At 44.5% G+C, this 20,324-nt stretch overlaps 1 protein-coding gene across 1 annotated transcript in view; it reads left to right on the forward strand.

Moving 5' to 3' along the window:
- The first annotated feature begins 1,065 nt into the window (after positions 1–1,065).
- The window catches only part of LOC140499981 (adhesion G protein-coupled receptor E3-like), a 70,895-nt gene continuing 51,636 nt past the window's right edge, over positions 1,066–20,324 (forward strand). The window contains exons 1-7 of the mRNA XM_072602088.1: positions 1,066–1,326; positions 5,144–5,194; positions 5,959–6,087; positions 11,888–12,022; positions 15,417–15,572; positions 15,991–16,125; positions 19,178–19,333. Coding sequence (XP_072458189.1) covers positions 1,296–1,326; positions 5,144–5,194; positions 5,959–6,087; positions 11,888–12,022; positions 15,417–15,572; positions 15,991–16,125; positions 19,178–19,333 — 793 coding nt within the window. The 5' untranslated portion in view covers positions 1,066–1,295. The remainder of the gene's footprint in view (positions 1,327–5,143; positions 5,195–5,958; positions 6,088–11,887; positions 12,023–15,416; positions 15,573–15,990; positions 16,126–19,177; positions 19,334–20,324) is intronic.

A 20,324-nucleotide genomic window follows, 5' to 3' on the forward strand; every position in this document is an offset into this window, starting at 1 on the left:
TGTATGTATTTTTAGAAATACCACTGCTTGAATTCTTACTAAGAAGTATGATTTTGACTTTTCCAGTGAAAACAAATTTTAAAAATAAAGAAGATACTGAAAAATGATTCATTGTCTCATTATCTTAGAGAACAGGAAGGCTGCTGAAAACCCCAAGATAACTTATCTTCAACTGCAGAAAAAGAGGAAAAAAACCACCATATGTCTTAACACTTCTACTTTTAAGAAATACTCAGATCTGAAATTTTATAAAAGAGGGTTTGGTTTTATTATGTTTTTTAAGAGTAGATAAGATAACCTGAAATAAGAAGAAAATCAAGTTAACTGGAGAATAGCTTCTTTACTTATTCCCTCGAAGTAGAGTTTTGTGTCCTCGAATGCAAACCTTAGTCTTTCTGGAGGGTTGGGAATTTAGTGGCATATTACACCAAGATTGTTGTAATGGTTTCTCTTTTTGGAGAATCTGGCATCAATTTGAAAAATCAGAAGAAAAGGTTTTTTTTCTTTTTTTAAATCTAATTTGATTTTCAGTTCCATATTCTTCCCCTTTGCTGCACTCAACCATCAAGAAGGCAAGAAAAATAAAATAAAAAATAAAAATACTTATTAAAATGTATAAACTAACAAAGCAAATTTCTGCACTAGTCATTTTAGCTGGCAAATTTTTTTAAAAACTCAGAAAAGGCCAACCACCAACACAAGAACTTCACATATCTTGCCTACTTGAATCAAAGGTAGAGAGGGACCAGTCTTCACTACAGTGCTATTTAGTGAATGACCTCATTTGGGTTTTTTTTTTTGTTTTGTTTGTTTGTTTTATTTTGGTGAAATATAAAGTGAATTCCTCAGATGAGAGGGTAGGAGAGGGAGTGCTATGCCCTGTTTCCCAATCAGGACAGCACCAACAGGAGGAGGACACAGAGCTTCCAGGAGTTCCTACTACGGAGCTAGAAAGAACTAGCATTTCCTCATTTTGAGTCTCAAAAAGAAATCCAGTATTGCTTCATTTATCAGCAAAATGAAATAGGTCACAGCCTAGGAAGTGTGGTCTTATGAATACACTTAAGACCTTAAAAGTAGCAACCAAATTGAGGCATCACGTCAGTGATTACAAAATTGCTTCTTAAATAAGAAGAAGAGAGAAATGCAGCCATTTCACTACATTTCTTGCTCCTCATTTCTAAACCAATTGTCTCAGAAGACATCAAATTCTGTGAGATTTCAAAGGTCTGAAATAAAGCACAGGATAAAGGTTTTTCAAGTGGCTAGGCTGGTGGATATGACTGCTTAACGTCATGGGAATCAGATGTCCATTACTTCTTCCAAGTAAGTAAAGAGGGACAAGTGACGATCACAATCAATGTTGAACTTGAAGGGAAGGGAGTAATGAGTTTGAGAATTCTCTCGGTCTTTGGCATCTCTCCTTGCTTTAGGTCCCTTACTTTTGAATAGTTCTGTGCTTTAGCTACTTTGCAAGAGGGGAGGAGGGGCAGGGAGGAAAGAAGAAAATTAAATCAGTTTGTGTAGAGTGTTTTAGTAGCATACAAAGACATACATACACACACACATGCACAAACATTTGATAGAAGAGGAGCTGGAAGATATTGAGTAAAATGTAAGTTTGCAATTATCTAGAGATTATAGTATGCCATAAAAGAGATCCCTGTTCTTCCATTTTCTTGGATAGAAACTTGATTATTAGCAGGTGAATTTCAGAAAAACCTGGAAAGTCTTACATGAATGGATGCTGAGTGAAATGAGCAGAACCAGGAAAACTTTATACATACATTGTGCAATAATCAACTGTGGTAGTTTTAGCTCTTCGCAATGATCTAAGACAATTCCAAAAAACTCATGACAGAAAGTGCTATCCACATCCAGAGAAAGAACTATGGGATGTGAATTCAGATTGGAGCATATACTGTTATCTCTTTTTTTCTTTCTCGTGGTTTTTTCCCTTTTGTTCTGATTCTTCTTTGACAACAGGACTAATGTGGAAATATGTTTAATATGATTGTACATGTATAGCCTGTATCAGACTACATGCCATCTTGGGGAGGGGATATGGGGAGAAACAAATTTGGAATTCAAAATCTTATAAAAGTGAATGTTGAAAATTATCATTACACATAACTGGAAAAAATAAAATTAGTGAGGGGAAACAAACTTAATTATTATGGGACTGGATTATAGGGGTTTCTGAAATGCCAAACTTAAGTTAAATGGGAATCAAAGATTTGTAAGTTTTACAGCTGGAAAACTGGATTTAGAACAAGAGAAATCGGATTCAGATTCTACCCTTGCTAGTTAATACTTCTGCAACTTTAGCTGGAAGCTCAATCCACTTCTCTGAAACTCAATTTCTTCATCAATAAAATTAGGTGAATGGATTCCATGATATCTAACATCCTTCCTGACTCTAAATCCTACTATCTTGTGAAACAAATTTCTAAACCAGAATTTTTGAGCTTCAAGTGACCACAGAGATAATATAGTTCAACTCCCTCATTTTACTGAGGAGACTGAAACTCAGAGAGTTACCATGACCAAAGGACCACAGAGTAAGAGACAGAACCAGAATTTGAACTCAGGTTTCCTTCATCCCTTGGCAACCACCTCAGTGGCTGCACTTTCTCTCACATTCCCTCTCTTGTTTGTCATGGTGAAGGAGCTGAAGTAATCTTTGCTCCCCACTGCTATTTCAAGACTTTCCCACCTTACATAATCAGTCAGCAACCTCTCTTCCTTTGAGGTTCATACAATCCAAATTTATCACCTAATGTAGTAGCTGTTTATCTTCTAACGCTTAGGACTTTATCTGCTGACCCTTAAATATTTGGCTCACAGTATTTCTTCTTTTATATAATTAATTTCTTTCTTTTCAGTTTTGATCAATCACTTCCATAAGTTTTAAATTTTCTCCCCCTCCTTCTCCAAGAAAGCATGCAGTCTTACGTGGGTTCTATACATACATTCTTCTTAAACACATTTTCACATTAGTCATGTTGCATAAAAAAATTAAAACAAAGGCTCATGGTATTTCTATCCACTCCAATTCCTACCCTTACTCTAAGGGATTTCAAAATTCCTGTTGACTTCTGACTTCCTTATTCTATTCATTTCCCATGACTTTCCTCTTTCACCCATAGTGATGATCATACCCTTGGTCTTGCCATCACCCTTAAATGTTCCACTTCCAGTTTCAAGAATTCCAAACTTCCTTTAGCCAATCAAATTCCTTTAGCTTTTTACTCCTCTAATGCTTTATTTCAGCTCACCCTACTCTTCATCCTCACTGTGACCTCCAATCCACCCATCTCACTTCACTCCTACCAGTCATCATGCCTACTTTGCTAATCCTCTCCTTCCTTCCCAATATCAGCTTCATGGTGAACCAATTCAACTCTATACCAATCCTGTTCCCTTTTCTTCTTCCAGATCACACGTTGCCAAATACCACCCTGGATTTTTCCCATCTGATTTCATTCCTATTTAAATAAAAATGATGGCAATAGTAATAATAGCAAAACTAATATACATATATATATACACATATATACATATATATGTGTGTGTATATATATATATATATATATATATATATATATATATATATAGCATTTTAAAGTGTGCAAAGTTCTTTACAAATATTAGCTCACTTTTTATTCTCACTACCCTGGGAGCTCGGTGCTATTATTATCATCTCTACTTGACATACAAGAAAATTAAATTGGAAGCTCCTTGAGGGCAGGGACTGCCTTTTGTCTCTTTTTCTGTCTCCAGTGCCTAACGCAATGCCTGGCACACAGTAGGTGCTCAATAAATGTTTATTTATTGGTTAATTAGATGCTTAAACCTCCAGTGAGGCAGTGTGCTGTGATGGAAAGAGCTCTAAGTTTGGAGTCAGGAGACCTGAGTTTGAATTCTGCCTCTGCTACTTATTATCTGTGTGACCTTGAGCAAGTCCCTTCCCTTCTTTCTGGGACTCAGGTGCCCAAACTATTAAAAGCAAAGTCTGAAAAGGATTATCTCGAAGATACAGTGGAAAACTTTTTATTCATTTTTACGTTCATTCCCTCTGAATGAACAGGTAGTTCCTAATGGACTGTTACCTTTGTTTAGACCAATGCAAGCCTTTTTACGCCCTGTTTCCAGTTCAAATTTCCCACCTGCCTTCCATTGACCAGCATTCCAGGATTCACCCTACTCTATGTGGGCCACATTCCTCATTTTCTTTGTAGAATGACATGTTATAAATTCTTTTAAAGGAATCCCCTTAATTGATGTGCAATCCTTCTAATGTCGACCTCACAGTTTGGTTAAAGAGGCAAACAGTCTAGGTGATATCTTAATTGAACAGGTGGTAAATACAATAAAAGAGTTGACAAAATGTCAGTTGACATTATGACTCAGGATATCTGTGTTTTCTTTACCATTAACATGCCATAACATAGTATGTGTCCAAAAAAAATTAAGAAAAAGTCCCATTATTCAAGATAATGTCTCAGGTGAAGGGTCTCATAAGTCAGCCCCTTCTCACCTTGTTGACATAGGAAAAGGTATTCTCTGAGTTTACTCAGAGCACAAAGAAGCTGTTAGGTTCAAGCTCTTCTGGTTGATTGGTTCACGCGCTGGCCCTTATTGAGGTTTCAAACATGATATTAAATGATTATCACTGGTATTACAGATATGACGTATTTTCTGTGGAAACTGAATGCCTTCTTTGTTTCTCACAGTCCCTTCCAACTCTAAATGCTATATGGACTCCCGAGTTCCCATAGGACAGTGGAGATCTAGGTCCTAGAATCATGCTGGCATGGACCTTACAACTGAGGTGGCCCAGCCCTTCTTTCTACAGATGGGCAAAGTGAGCTCTTGAAAGAGGAAGCAATCTGATTCAAGCCTGAGGAAGGCCAGTTTGCTGCTGATCCCAGGCCTGCATGGATGTGACAAGCCTGGGTCTTTATTCCTTTCTTTCCTTGGAGTCAGAGGAACCAGTTTCAATCCCTGCACTCCTAAGTAACTGTGTGATCTAGACCACATACATCATGGGACTTCCTAGGGTCATGGTTTCTGTATCTGTAAAACAAAAGGATTGGATCAGATGGCCACTAAGGTCCCATAATCCCCCTCTCTATTTTAGGCCTCTGTGTCTTGGTTCTTCTGGAAACTGCTGCATCCCAGAACCCCAAAGGTGAGTGTGCTTGGAGCCTGCCCCATTCACAGCTGGAGACTGACAGAAGCTCCGACAGGGAAGAAAGAGGCCTGATGTGCAGAGCGGGACATAGAAAGGGGTTGCCTCTACAACTCAACAAACCCACTCAAGTCCCTTGAGCCATATCCCTCCTCCCAATGCCACCCTTCTGACTCAAGATAGAATTCCTGCTTTGTAACTGGCTAGCTAGGTGATCCTGAGCACACCCAGGCCTCAGTTTCCTGATCTGTAAAATGGAGGTGATAATACTTATGCCATGGACTTTACAGAGTTGTAAGGAAATCATTTGATAAGCTTTAAGGTGTGGTAGAAATGTGCTATCTTTGTAAAAATCAGTATTAGCCTCACTACTTCCTCCTTACCCCAATTAAATGATGAGAAAGAAGCAAGCTATTGTTGGCCTCCTTCCCCTTATCTGCCAGGTTCACAGGTTAGTCAGTTATAGGTGGGAAATTTGATTTGGAAACAGGGGATAAAAAGTTCATAGGCTAGCTAGGTCCTAAGCTAGGGACTCCCTGATCTCCCACACACACACACCCCATCAGGTGTGAACATGAATCTAACAGACTATAACAAGGGCTATTCCCATGGGAGCAGCAGCTGTCAATTTCCTCATCTGTAAAATAGGGGTAACAATCACTATGTGTTATGCCTTACAGGAATGTTGTGGCAGATGTACTTTATAAACCTTAAAGCATGTTAGAAACCAGAGTTGTGACTGTCAGTTTTATTCCTCTGACTAGATTCTCAATGTCGTCATCAGTGTCCCCAGAATGCCACTTGTATCAATGGGACCCACTGCACCTGTGATGATGGGTTTGCTTCTACAAGTGGGGAGAAATACTTCAGTGACCCTCTGGAGATCTGTAACGGTAAAGAGGCCTTACCCACATTAGTCCAAGAGTTGGAACAAGAGAGAGGGAGAGAAGTGAGAGGGAGTGAGGAACAAGGACTCCTACCAAGCAGCTGCTTTTTGAAGAGAGGGGAAGTGGAGGAAGCAGGAGACAAGGGGAGAAGGAAAGAGGGAAGGAGAAGAAGCAGCAGAAAAGTGACCTGCTGTGATGGGGTCAGGATGCTGGTGGACCTCAGTGGCACCTGGGAACCTGGGAAACACTAGAATCTCATACTGTTGGCCCACTAACTTCCTGTGGTCACCTAAGTCATATCAATATCTCAGTTTCCCCTTTAATCAAATGGGTGTTATGCTTGGTGGTTGAAGAGATAATTCCAACAAATCTGTGATATCATCAATTTGGACATTCCCTCCAATAAAGCAGCCCCCCCCTTTCCATCCCTTCCCACCTTGGGTGAATTTGTCCTGTCCTTGAGTTTGACACACACAAAATTATGATTCTTCCCAAGGTGCCCGAGGCCTTTCTCACTTTCTCCTGAAAAAGAGGAGACTCATGGAGCATTCTGAATGTTCACCTGTCATCTTTTGACACTTACTGGCTGTGTGACCTTGGACAAGTCACTTCAGCTCTGTTTGCTTCCATTTACTCAGCTGTAAAATGGAGATCATGATAGCACCTACCGCAAAAGGCTGTTGTAAGGATCAAATGAGATAATAGTTGTAAAAAGTACCTGGAACACAATAGGTGTTGTATAAATGCCTATTCCCTCCCCACCACCATCTTGCAACTCTCCATTTCTCTGTATCTGATACTCATTTGAAATTCTTCAGAGATTCTCATGTTCAGGTCTCACAGACAAACCACAAGACTGACAGAATATTAGCTTATAAAATATGGACCTTGGTTCAGAGTAAAAGACTGAGAACCTTAAAGGAGCCTTGCGGCTTCTTGAAGGCAATCCAGTCTGTTCTCCCCCTTGTGTTTAATTTTTGCCCCAACTTCTCATCCATTTGTCCCAGTGTCTGTCCCAGAGATACATGCTGATAGACAATCTGGGCAATAGACATGCTTCATCCACTTGGTCTTTCCTGTATGGATAGTTAGGCCAAATTCTTTTCAGTAGTTATGGATGGAAGAGAAACAACGAAGAATGCCATAGACTATGACTTCAAGGAGCTTAGTGGAAGAGATAGGGCACAAATAAATAGAATACAAAGTAGACTGTGATTGGGCACCCCCACCCATCCTTGAAAAGGCCAAAAACTTTGTACGGGTAAATTTGACCAGGGGGAGAGAGTCCTTTGAACTAAGGCAAGGAGGAGGTAATGTAAGCTCTTCAGGGACAGGGTGACTGTTCTGATTTTGTCTGGCACACAGTAAGTATTCAGTTAGATTTTGTGGAATTGAACTGAACACAAGAGGATTCTAATAAGAATGAGAAGGCAGGGTACTCCAGGCAGGATTTACAGCCTGGTTAAATGCATGAAGGCAAGAAAGGGCAGGATGAGGAGAAGCAGGGTTTTCCAACCACGGATCATGGCAGAATGCTTTTCCTACTCCAAAAAACATTTACTCTTTAAATTTAAAATTTAAGATACATCCACTTACAGTCTTAAAGAGGAGCTTGGAGCTCTAAGTGATTGTTCCAGGCTCACAGAGGCTACATGCATCAGGGGCAGGATTTGAACCCAGGTCTTCTGGATCCAAGGCCAGCTCTCTGTTCACAACAATATCCTTGTTGTTCTAAGATCACTAGTGAAACATTTAAAATCTAAAGAAAATAAAGGGTAAAAAAAAAACTTGTGCCTGAGGTAGCTGGTGGACACAGTGGATTGAGCATTCGACTCAGAGTCAGAAAGACCTTAGTTCAAATTCAACATCAGATGCAGTATGACTCTGGGCAAGTCACTTAACCTCTCCCTCCCTCAGTTTCATACACTGTAAAATGGGTGTGATAACAACACCTAATTCCCAGGGTGTTGTAAGGGTCAAGTGAGATTATATTTGTAAACTAGTTTGTAAACCCTAAAGCAATATCTGAATGCTAGCCATAATTATAATTATTACCCACTGACAGGTTGCAAGTAGCTGCTGAAGAAGTCATGTTATCACTGAGAGTCCAGGGGTCCAATGGAAAGAACATTGGCTCTGGAGTCAGAGGAGGGAGAACCAAATCCCATCTGTGATACTCACTGGCTGTGTGAACCTGGACAAGTCACTTCCCTGCTATGAACTAGCCTTTCTTTATCAGTAAAAGGAGGAGGTTAAGATGCCCCCCCCACCCCATCTCTAGACATGAGATCATATATCCTGGGTCAAATTCCTCTTATGTGATCTTCACTGGGCCTTCCCTGCTACAAAATAACCTTTTTCTTCTTCCTTTTCTTCCTTCATTCTTTTTTCTCTTCTCTCTTCTTTTTCTTTATCTCTCTTTTTCCTTTTATCTTTCTTCCTTGCTTCCTTGGTCTCTCAGTTTCACCAGGCTAAAAGTGAAGCATCTATTCCTGGGCCCAATTCAAGTACTGATTTATGGGCAGGGAACTTTTCCCCATTCTATTTCCAGCCTGGGCCAGTTTTCTGATCCCTGGGCAGATTGGCAGCCCTCCCCTCCTAGGAACCAACCATGTTGGTGCCAGACTTAGTGTGGACACTTGACTCACTTTATCCCACTTGTAGCTCACAACTCCAAAGCTCAAGGTATACATCTCAACCTCCCTCTCAGGAAGCAGGAATTACAGGGCATCCAATCTGCCCAATTATTTTATTTGTCCACAATTTTATCTCTATAATACTTCTAAGTGTGTGCCCATCTGATGTAGCCATTCAGAACCTTGTTCAGTCTCCTTAAAGCTCTTGTGGCCATGACTCCCTGCCCCCTAGGATCTCAGCAGAGGACCTGGCCTCCTACTCTACTGAGAAGATCAAGGCTGTCCTCGCAGAACTCCCACACTTCCTGGACACCATCCTCTTCTCCTGTTCCTCTGTTTCTGGGGAAGACATCGCTATTTTCCAGCCCCTTTACTGGTCCCCTCCATCTCCCCTCCTATCCTCTCTCCTGGAGCTGGTCCTGGAGACCATGACCTGACCCCTGCCTCCAAATCATCTGCCTCTCCTTGGCTATCGGCTCCTCAGATCTCCCCCATCCTCAGAAACCCCTCTTGACCTCCTCTATCTTTTCTCCCTTTTACTGTCAGAGACTTGAGAAGAGATGCCTGTATTTATATGTCAGCAGAAAGGATCCAGAGAGATTTCAGCGATGAGGCCTGGCACTGTCCCTGAGCCTACTCCCTTCCACTACCTTCTTGATCTTATCTTCCATTTTCTTTTTTAATCAATAAGCATTTTCTTCCACTTCCTCTCACTCTCTTGGAAGAGAAATAGAAAAAGAAAGCCCCTGTAACAAATAACACACTGTAGTCAGATGAAACCAATTCCTTCTATGTTCAGTGCCCTTAGCTCCTCACTACAGAGGCCACGTTTAATCCTGGGAACTCTCCCCTTCTCCCTGTTCCATCCAGTCCAACTCAGGCCTCCTTAGGAAACGTCATCCAAGTGCTGTGACCAGACCTTGGCTCAGGGCTGGAAGGTTCAAATCTTTTTCCAAGTTACAATCCAGAAGAAGGAACTGAGGCCACAAGAGCCTGACCTGCGTGGCAATGCTGCCTCATGGGACAGAGGGAGGAGACTGTCCCTATAGGGGCCATTTCCTTTCTTTTCTTGTGAACTTTCATTCTCTGCCAACCCCATCTGCCCCATCCTGGGTAGGACATCCTCTGGGCTCAGGCTCACAGAGACCAATAGGTGCCTCTAGCCTGAGGGGAGAAGGGATCATCAGAATTAACAGCAAGATCTCCACAGCACTTCAGCTTTACAAAGCCCTCCCTTCTCTCTGATTTCACCTCCCATTTACACTGCATGGATCTTGTCTGTTCATGGTTGTTTGCCTGTTGTCTCCCCCATTAACCTGTGAGCACGTCTTCCAGTCCAGGGATTGTTATTGTCTCTCTTTGTACCCCTAGTGTGCCTAGCACAGTGTCTGGCATGTAGGAAGTGCTCCATAAATGCTTGTGGACTGACTGACTAGAGGTATTTTTGATCCTCTGATGAAGAAAGTAAGGTCCCAGGAGGTGCAGAAGCCTGCCTCTGTGGGTCCCCTCCCTCACTGTGTGCTAGGTCCCCACCCAGGCCTAAGCCTCCCTTCTCCAGCAGCTGCTGAGCAGACCAGCCCCTCTCTCTCTGGTTTCCATCTGCCATATTTCCCTTTGCCAGCAATACAGATGTTTAGTGATGGGAGATGAAATGAGTCCATTTCTTGGAGGAAATGTTCTGGAAGTTGATTCTGGAAAGGAGCTGTGAAGATTTTATGCAGGTCTTTCCCTTGACAACAGTTTTTGAGGAAGACACTGAAGAAACTAGAAGTTCCAGCCTATATGAAAACCCAAGCTTTGATTATTGTGTCATCCAGTTCTCATCTTGGTACAGATCAGAAACCATCACTAACAGATAGATGCTTTGGGAGATCAGTTTGAGGACCAGGTGGTTCACTGAGGCCTGGCAAGACTCTCTGGGTCACACTTTGATACAGCATCACAGGGAAAGAGATGCTCACAGGTCCTACTCCCCCAGGGAAGTGCGGCTGAGAAGGTCCCTGGAAGTCCCTGGCCTTCCTGCTCCCAGCATCCCCTCCCTACCCCTCACATCAAGCCAGAAGCTGGTTGCACTGAAAGACAGACTATTCTCTCTGCTAGGCGTGGAGGCTCTCAGAATTCCAAGTTTATTTGGATAATTAAATTCTGTCCTAGGCAAAGGGGATGGTGTCAACCAATGGAGCAGGGATTGAGAGGAATGGCCAGACATGAGATAGGGCCTCTCTCCTCCCCAGATGGATGAGCTTGTCCAAGACCACACAGTGCCCCATTTCACCCCATCAAAGGGGAAGCACATCTGGGTCACTAGGGAGGAGCCTGAGGGTTCCCTCAGCCAACATGAAAAAGAAGACATTTATGAAGCATTTACTATGTACCTAGCAGTTCTTTAAGTGTTGGAGAGAATGAAAGAGAGACAGAGACAGAGAAAGAGAGAGAATGTGTGTCCCTTGCCCTCAAGAAACTTCTGTTTTACACATGAGAGGGAACACAAGCCTTGGGCCTTCAGCCCCAAATTAAATGACACAAACTATCTTTAGAACCTTAGGTCATATAACCTCTCTGGGCCTCAGTTTCCTCATTTAGTCTTGCACCAGATGATCTCTACGGTCTCTACCAATTCTTTTGTTCAGTTGTTTCAGTCATGTCTGACTCTTTGTGACCACTTGGGGTTTTCTTGATAATGATATTGGAATGGTTTGCCATTTCCTTCTTCAGCCCATTTGACAGATGAGAAACGGAGGGAAACAGGATTAAGTTACTGGCCCAGGGTCACATAGCTAGTAAGTATCTGAGCCAGGATTTGAAGTCTGGAAGATGAGACTTGCAGACTCCAGACCTGGTGCTCAATCCACTGAGCCATCCAGCAACCTAGCTCTAGTCACCTATAATAAAAGGGAGCTCTGCCTCCTGGGTCAATTTCACCAAAGGGTGGAGAAGAGAAAGGAGGATCCCTGAAATCATCGGTTCAGGAGGCCCAGGACAAGGAGAGAAAGAGATTCTTAACAGAGAAGTGTGGAGGCTCCAGGGCCTAGTTCTATGTCCAGCCTCATTCCACCCTCTTCAGCAGCTGGATAGGGGCAAGGGATGCCAGAGTGTCTGGATGCCCCTCCCAGATCTTTGTTGTGTCCAGACTAGGGTTGCTTGTCATCCCCTTTCCCTTTCTCTTACAGATGTGGATGAATGTAAGCAAAATCCCTCAATCTGTGGTTCCCGTGGGCTCTGTCTAAATACACATGGAAGTTATGCGTGCAAATGCAAACCAGGCTTTGACAACAGGAACAAGAAGCAGAGTATGGACTGCATTGGTAAGCCCCTGTGGGAGGCAGCCCAGGGACTCCCAGGGAATGAACTGGGGCCCTCAGGGTATATATGAGAAGCCCCCTGGTAAGCCAGACAAGGATCAGGGCCAAGGCAGAGAGCAGTTTGTATGGGGAAGGGGTGATGCTTCCCCCAGAAGTCAGAGCCAAGAGAGTTGGGGCAGTCACCCAGGGAATTTGGCTGCTCTCCAAAGCCTAGGACAGGGAGTCAACCACAAAGAACTAATCCAGGAACCTCTGATCTGGGAGAGGAAGCTTGGGCCCAAGCACTGTAGAGAACAGAATGTGGGCAAGGCCAGCTGGACACCCTGGAGCCTGTGGGCACAGAGGCAGCAGCAGTGGCCTTGGAACAGGACTCTTGGTCTGACCCCCTGGCACTCCCTGCTACAGGACCATGGATAAGTCCCTCACCAGGTCCAAGCCTCAGGTTGCTCATTTATAGAACACCCATTCTAAGGGAGAAAGAAGAAAATAGATATTTATACAGGCATGATGCTAAGTGCTTTATAAATATAATCTCATAACAACAGCCCTTGAAAGCTGGGTGGCTCAGTGGATGAGGGCTGGGCCTGGAATCTCTAAGAATCATCTTCCTGAATTCAAGTGTGACCTCAGGCATTTACTAGCTGTGTGACCCTGCACAAGTCACTTGCAGTTCCTCAATGGTTAGAGAATACAGGGGTTCATACCCCCATGGGTCACTCTAGCACCCTCTGTGTGGATCTCGATTTTGTTTTATGTCTCACATTCAGACTGTAACACCAATGGAATATTGGTATTAAAATATAGACCTTTATTTTCCAGAAGTTAGGGGTCATTAGAAGAGACTGGTGATTTCTTGAACTCCAGCCTGCAGTCCTTCTCTGCTTAACTTGGAGCCCAATTCACTTTCTATCTGTATTGTCTGTCCCAAATATACATAATGATGAGCATGTTCTATAGGTTTTCCATCCAACCACATGTCATAATCTGGGCAATAGACATTCTTCATTCACTTGATCTTTCCTGGGTGGATGGCCAGGCCAGGCTCCTTTGTGTGGTTATGGATTGGGGAGATACAAAAAAGAATGCCTTCAAGGGGCTTATAGTCAGAAAGACTATGACACAAATAAGCAGAAAACACAGTGGACAGTTATGGGCATGCTGTCTACTTTTCCCAGAGAAAAGGTCAAAAATTGTATATGAGCAAATGTGAGCAGGGAGAGAGATTCCTTTGAAATGAGGCAAGGGGAAGGGAATCAGGGAGGACTCCAGGAGAATGTGAGCTCTTTGGGGACAGGGGGACTGTCCTGGTTTTCTCCTTGTATCCTCAGTGCCTGGCACACAGTAGGCCCTCAATTAGTGTTTGTTGAATTGAACTGAACAGAAGAAGATCCTAACAGGCAGAGATGGGGAGGCAATGTGCTCCAGGGAGAAGGTTCAGCGGGGTTTCCCGCCCTACAAAACATTTGCTCTTATACATTTTTAATATACAGTGATTTATAGTCTTAGAGAGCTGCTTAGAGCACTGAGAAGTAAAGTGATTTTCCCAAGATCACTCAGCCAACATATATCAGGGACAGGCCTTGAACCCAGTTCTTCTGGTTCTGAGGCCAGCTCTCTGTTCACTATGATATTGTTACCATTCTAAGAGCACTAGTGAAACATTTCAAATCCAAAGAAAATGAAACACAAAGAGTTTGTGATTTGAGGTAGCTAGTGGGCACAGTGGATGGAGCATTGGACCCATAGTCAGAAAGACTTGCATTCAAATCCAACCTCAGATGCTGTGTGACCCTGGGCAAGTCACTTCACCTCTGCCTTCCTCACTTTCATGAACTGTAAAAAGGGAATAGTAACAGCAGCCAGCTCCTAGGCTGTTGTGAGGGTGAAGTGAGATAATATTTGTAAAGTGCTTAATAGACCCAAAAGCATTACATTAAAACTAGCTATAATTGTAATTATTATCCATAGGCAGGTGGTAAGTAGCTGCTGAAGAAAGTCATGTTATCCCTGGGAGGCTGGGGGGTTCAGTGGGAAGAGCATTGGCTCTAGAGTCAGAGAAGGGAGAATCAGATCCCATCTTTGAGACTTACTGGCTGTGAGAACCTGGACACTTTACTTCCCAAGTGGGCCTTCTTTGCTAGACAATAACCCTCTTATTTGCTCGCTCTCTCCCTCCCTCCCCTCTCTCTCTCTCTCTCTCTCTCTCTCTCTCTCTCTCTCTCTCTCTCTCTCTCTCTCTCTCTCTCTCTCTCTCTTTCTCTCTATCTCTCTTTCTCTCTCCCCCCCTCCCTCTCTCCCTCCCTTCCTCCCTTCCGATCTCACCAGGCTGGAAGTGCAGCATCTACTCCTGGGCCCAGTCCTGCTTTGATTTATTCACAGGGGATTTTTCTCCTGTTCCATTTCCAACCTGAGCCAGTTTTCCTATCCTTAGGCAGCTTGGCAGACCTCTCTTCCTAGGAACTCACTCTACTGAAGCCAGACTTAGTGTAGACACTCATTGACTTGAACCCTCCTGTAGCTCAGAACTCCAGAGCTCAAGGGATTCACCTGAACCTCCCTGTCAGGGAGCCGGGATCACAGGGCTTCCTACCTGCCTGATCCTGTAATTTGTCCACAATTTCATCTCTGTAGTACTCCAAAAGCTGCTTCCCTTCCAATGGGACAGTTCAAAACCCTGCTCTGCCTCCTTAACCCCCTCATGCCCATGACTCCTTCCCCCCTAGGATCTCAGCAGAGGACCTGGCCTCCTACTCTACTGAGAAGATCAAGGCTGCCCTCCCAGAGCTCCCTCACCTCCTGGCCATCATCCTTTCCAGACCATTCTCTTCTCCTGTTCCTCTCTTTCTGGGGAAGACATGACTCTTTTCCTTGCCCAGGCCAGCCCCTTTACTGGTGCCCTCCATCTCATCCCCTCTACTCTCTCCTGGAACTGGCCCTGGACACCATGACCTTACCCTCCCTCTCTAAATCATCAGCCTCTCCTTAGCCATGGGCTCCTCATATCTCTCCCATCCTCAGATATCTTTCTTGGCCTCCTCAAGTTACCTCCTCTCTCTTTTCCCCTGTCACTGTCAGAGGCCTGAGAAGAGATTTCTGTACTTATATGTCAGCAGGAAGGTCCCAGAGAGAATTCAGAGATGAGGAACTGTCTCTGAGCCCACCCTCTTCCACTTAATTCCTGATTTTTCCTTTTTTTCTTCTTCGCTTCTTTTTTGTTTTCTTTTTTCAACCAGCAAGAATTTCTTTCCTATTCCTTTAAACCTTTTGGAAAAGAAAATGAAAAAGAAAGCCCCTGTAACAAACAGCATAGTGTAGTCAGATGGAACAAATGCCCACTTGGGCCATGTGCAAATATGGATGTTTCATTTCTTTTCTCTTTTCTTTTCTTTTATTGCAGATATTAATGAATGTGCATCACCCACTAATGCCTCGTGTGGTCCGAATGCAGGCTGTGTTAATACAATAGGAAGTCACCACTGCACCTGTAACTCTGGATATGCACTTCCTTCTGAGCAGAAGACATTCCCAAATGCCACTATGAACAACTGTCAAGGTACAAACCTCTCCTGCATTCTGTGTCTAGTGTGGTACCCACTGAAGGGCTCTTTGTGCTGAGGTGAGAGCAGAGAAACCCCTCCCTGCATGGGCCACCTCTGCCCAGTGCCCTTTGCCTCCTCATATGGACCCCCTCTGACTTTTCCCAGGCTCCTCCCTGATTGGTGCACTCTCTGTTCAGTGACCTTAGCTCCTCACCACAGGGGCCACCTCTAATCCTGGGAACTCTCCCCTTCTCCCTATTCTGTCCATCCCAATTCAGGCCTCCTCAGGAAACCTCATTCAAGTTCTCTGGCCAGACCTTGGCCCAGGCCTGGGAGGTTCAAATCTCTTTCCAAGCTACAACCCAGAAGAAGGAATTGAAACCACAGGAGTCTGACCTGCTTGACAGTGTTGCCTTTCCCTTCCTCTTACAGACGTGGATGAATGTCAGGAAAACAACTCACGCTGTGGTTCCCATGGGCACTGTATAAATATGCCTGGAAGTTATATATGCAAATGCAAACCAGGCTTTGGCAACAGGAACAAGAACCAGATTATGGAGTGCATTGGTAAGCCCCTGTGGGAGGCAGCCCAGGGACTCCCAGGGAATGAACTGGGGCCCTCAGGGTATATATGAGAAGGCCCCTGGTAAGCCAGACAAGGATCAGGGCCAAGGCAGAGAGCAGTTTGTATGGGGAAGGGGTGATGCTTCCCCCAGAAGTCAGAGCCAAGAGAGTTGGGGCAGTCACCCAGGGAATTTGGCTGCTCTCCAAAGCCTAGGACAGGGAGTCAACCACAAAGAACTAATCCAGGAACCTCTGATCTGGGAGAGGAAGCTTGGGCCCAAGCACTGTAGAGAACAGAATGTGGGCAAGGCCAGCTGGACACCCTGGAGCCTGTGGGCACAGAGGCAGCAGCAGTGGCCTTGGAACAGGACTCTTGGTCTGACCCCCTGGCACTCCCTGCTACAGGACCATGGATAAGTCCCTCACCAGGTCCAAGCCTCAGGTTGCTCATTTATAGAACACCCATTCTAAGGGAGAAAGAAGAAAATAGATATTTATACAGGCATGATGCTAAGTGCTTTATAAATATAATCTCATAACAACAGCCCTTGAAAGCTGGGTGGCTCAGTGGATGAGGGCTGGGCCTGGAATCTCTAAGAATCATCTTCCTGAATTCAAGTGTGACCTCAGGCATTTACTAGCTGTGTGACCCTGCACAAGTCACTTGCAGTTCCTCAATGGTTAGAGAATACAGGGGTTCATACCCCCATGGGTCACTCTAGCACCCTCTGTGTGGATCTCGATTTTGTTTTATGTCTCACATTCAGACTGTAACACCAATGGAATATTGGTATTAAAATATAGACCTTTATTTTCCAGAAGTTAGGGGTCATTAGAAGAGATTGGTAATTTCTTGAACTCCAGCCTGCAGTCCTTCTCTGCTTAACTTGGAGCCCAATTCACTTTCTATCTGTACTTTCTGTCCCAAATATACATAATGATGAGCATGTTCTATAGGTTTTCCATCCAACCACATGTCATAATCTGGGCAATAGACATTCTTCATTCACTTGATCTTTCCTGGGTAGATGGTCAGGCCAAACTCCTTTGTGTGGTTATGGATTGGGGAGATACAAAAAAGAATGATTTCAAGGGGCTTATAGTCACTTAGAAAGACTATGACACAAATAAGCAGAAAACAAAGTGGACAGTTATGGGCATGCTGCCTACTTTTCCCAGAGAAAAGGTCAAAAACTGTATATGAGCAAATGTGAGCAGGGAGAGAGATTCCTTTGAAATGAGGCAAGGGGAAGGGAATCAGGGAGGACCCCACTATATGTGAACTCTTTGGGGACAGGGGGACTGTCCTGGCTTTGTCCTTGTATCCTCAGTGCCTGGCACACAGTAGGCACTCAGTTAGTGTTTGTTGAATTGAACTGAGCAGAAGAAGATCCTAACAGGCAGGGATGGGGAGGCAATGTGCTCCAGGGAGAAGGTTCAGCAGAGTTTCCTTGCCCTACAAAACATTTGCTCTTATACATTTTTAATATACAGTGATTTATAGTCTTAGAGAGCTGCTTAGAGCACTGAGAAGTAAAGTGATTTTCCCAAGATCACTCAGCCAACATATATCAGGGACAGGCCTTGAACCCAGTTCTTCTGGTTCTGAGGCCAGCTCTCTGTTCACTATGATATTGTTACCATTCTAAGAGCACTAGTGAAACATTTCAAATCCAAAGAAAATGAAACACAAAGAGTTTGTGATTTGAGGTAGCTAGTGGGCACAGTGGATGGAGCATTGGACCCGTAGTCAGAAAGACTTGCATTCAAATCCAACCTCAGATGCTGTGTGACCCTGGGTAAGTCACTTCACCTCTGCCTTCCTCACTTTCATAAACTGAAAAAGGGAATAGTAACAGCCGCCAACTCTTAGGCTGTTGTGAGGGTGAAGTGAGATAATATTTGTAAAGTGCTTAATAGACCCTAAAGCATTATATTAAAACTAGCTATAATTGTAATTATTATCCATAGGCAGGTGGTAAGTAGCTGCTGAAGAAAGTCATGTTATCCCTGGGAGGCTAGGGGGTCCAGTGGGAAGAGCATTGGCTCTAGAGTCAGAGGAGGGAGAATCAGATCCCGTCTTTGAGACTTACAGGTTGTGAGAACCCAGACACCTTACTTCCCAAGTGGACCTTCTTTGCTAGACAATAATCCTTTTATTTGCTCTCTCTCTCTCTCTCTCTCTCTCTCTCTCTCTCTCTCTCTCTCTCTCTCTCTCTCTCTCTGTCTCTCCCTCTCCCTCTCCCTCTCCCTCTCTCTCTCTCTCTCTTTCTGTCTAGTTCTTTTGTTTGTCCACAATTTCATCTCTGTAGTATTACAAAAGCTGCTTCCCTTCCAATGGGACAGTTCAAAGCCCTGCCCCGTCTCTTTAACCCCCTCATGCCCATGACCCCATCCCCGCCAGGGTCTTAGCAGAGGACCTGGCCTCCTACTCTACTGAGAAGATCAAGGCTGCCCTCCCAGAGCTCCCTCACCTCCTGGACATTATCCTTCCCAGACCATCCTCTTCTCCTGTTCCTCTCTTTCCAGGGAAGACAAGGCTCTTCCTTACCCAGGCCAGCCCCTTTAATGGTGTCTCCATCTAATCCCCGCTCCTCTCTCCAGGAGTTGGTTCTGGAGACCAGGACCTGACCCTCCCCATCCAAATCATCAGCCTCTCCTTCACCATGGGCTCCTCAGATCTCCCTCATCCTCAGAAATCCCTCTTGGCCTCCTCAAGTTACCTCCTCTGTCTTTTCCCCCTGTCACTGTCAGAGGCCTGAGAAGAGATGTCTGTACTTATATGCCAACAGGAAGCTCCCAGAGAGAATTCAGAGATGAGGAACTGTCCCTGAGCCCACCCCCTTCCACTTCCTTCCTTCTTTTTCCTATCATTTTTTTCTTCTCTTCCTTTTTGTTTTCTTTTTTCAACCAACAACAATTTCTTTCCTATTCCTTTAACCAGTTTGGAAAACAAAATGAAAAAGAAAGCCCCTGTAATGGAACAAATGCCCACATGGGTCATGTGCAAACATGGATGTTTCATTTGTTTTTCTTTTCTTTTCTTTTGTTGCAGATGTTAATGAATGTGCATCACCCATTAATGACTCATGTGGTCCGAATGCAGGCTGTGTTAATACAGTAGGAAGTTACCACTGCACCTGTAACCCTGGATATGCACTTCCTTCTGAGGAGAAGACATTCCCAAATGCCACTATGAACAACTGTCAAGGTACAAACCTCTCCTGCATTCTGTGTCTAGTGTGGGAGCCACTGAAAGGCTCTTTCTGCTGAGCTGAGGGCAGAGAAGCCCCTCCCTGCATGGGCCACCTCCGCCCAGTGCCCTTTGCCTCCTCTTATGGGCCCCCTCTGACCTTCCCCAGGCCCCTCCCTGACTGGGGCTCTCTCTGTTCAGTTCCCTTAGCTCCTCACCACAAGAATCACCTCTAAGTCCAGGGAACTCTCCCCTTCTCCCTATTCTGTCCATCCCACCTCAGGACCCCTCAGGAAACCTCATCGAAGTACTGTGGCCTGACCTTGGCTCAGGGCTGGGAAGTTCAAACCTCTTCCCAAGCTACAACCCAGAAGAAGGAACTGAGTCTGACCTGCCTGGCACTGCTGCCAGTGGGACTCAATATTTAGGAGACAGAGGAAGAAGGGATATTTTGGAGGAGATTTCGTTCTCCTAATGCCCTGCTCACTGTCCTCTCAGGCCTCTGTGGCACTGAGAGGCTGGGGGTCTTGCAGACTCTTGGAGCCAGTGTGTGTGACGGGGAAACTTGAACCCAGAAATTCTTAACTCTGAGCCTAACCCTCTCCATTAGGTCACTTTCCCTCTCTTGTCCAATAACTTTTACCTTCCCCTTTCCCCATTACTTGGGCCATTTCATTTCTTTTCTTGTGTCCTTTCCTTCTCTCCCCTCCCCCATCTGCCCCATCCTAGGTAGGACTCCCTCTGGGCTCAGCCTCACAAAGACCAACAGGGGCCTCCAGCCTGAGGGATGAGGGATCATCAGAATTATTGATCTCCACAGCACTTCAGGTTTACAAAGCCCTTCCTTCTCTCTGATTTTACCTCCCATTTACACTGCATGGATCTTGTCTGGACACATTGTTTGCCTGTTGCCTCCCCCATTAGACTGTGAGCACATCTTCCAGTGCAGAGACTGAGTTTTTCCTCTCTTTATACCTCCAGTGTGCCTAGCATGGTGCCTGACATGTAG

This window comes from Notamacropus eugenii, chromosome 4, assembly GCF_028372415.1.
Source record: "Notamacropus eugenii isolate mMacEug1 chromosome 4, mMacEug1.pri_v2, whole genome shotgun sequence".
NCBI lineage: Eukaryota > Metazoa > Chordata > Mammalia > Diprotodontia > Macropodidae > Notamacropus > Notamacropus eugenii.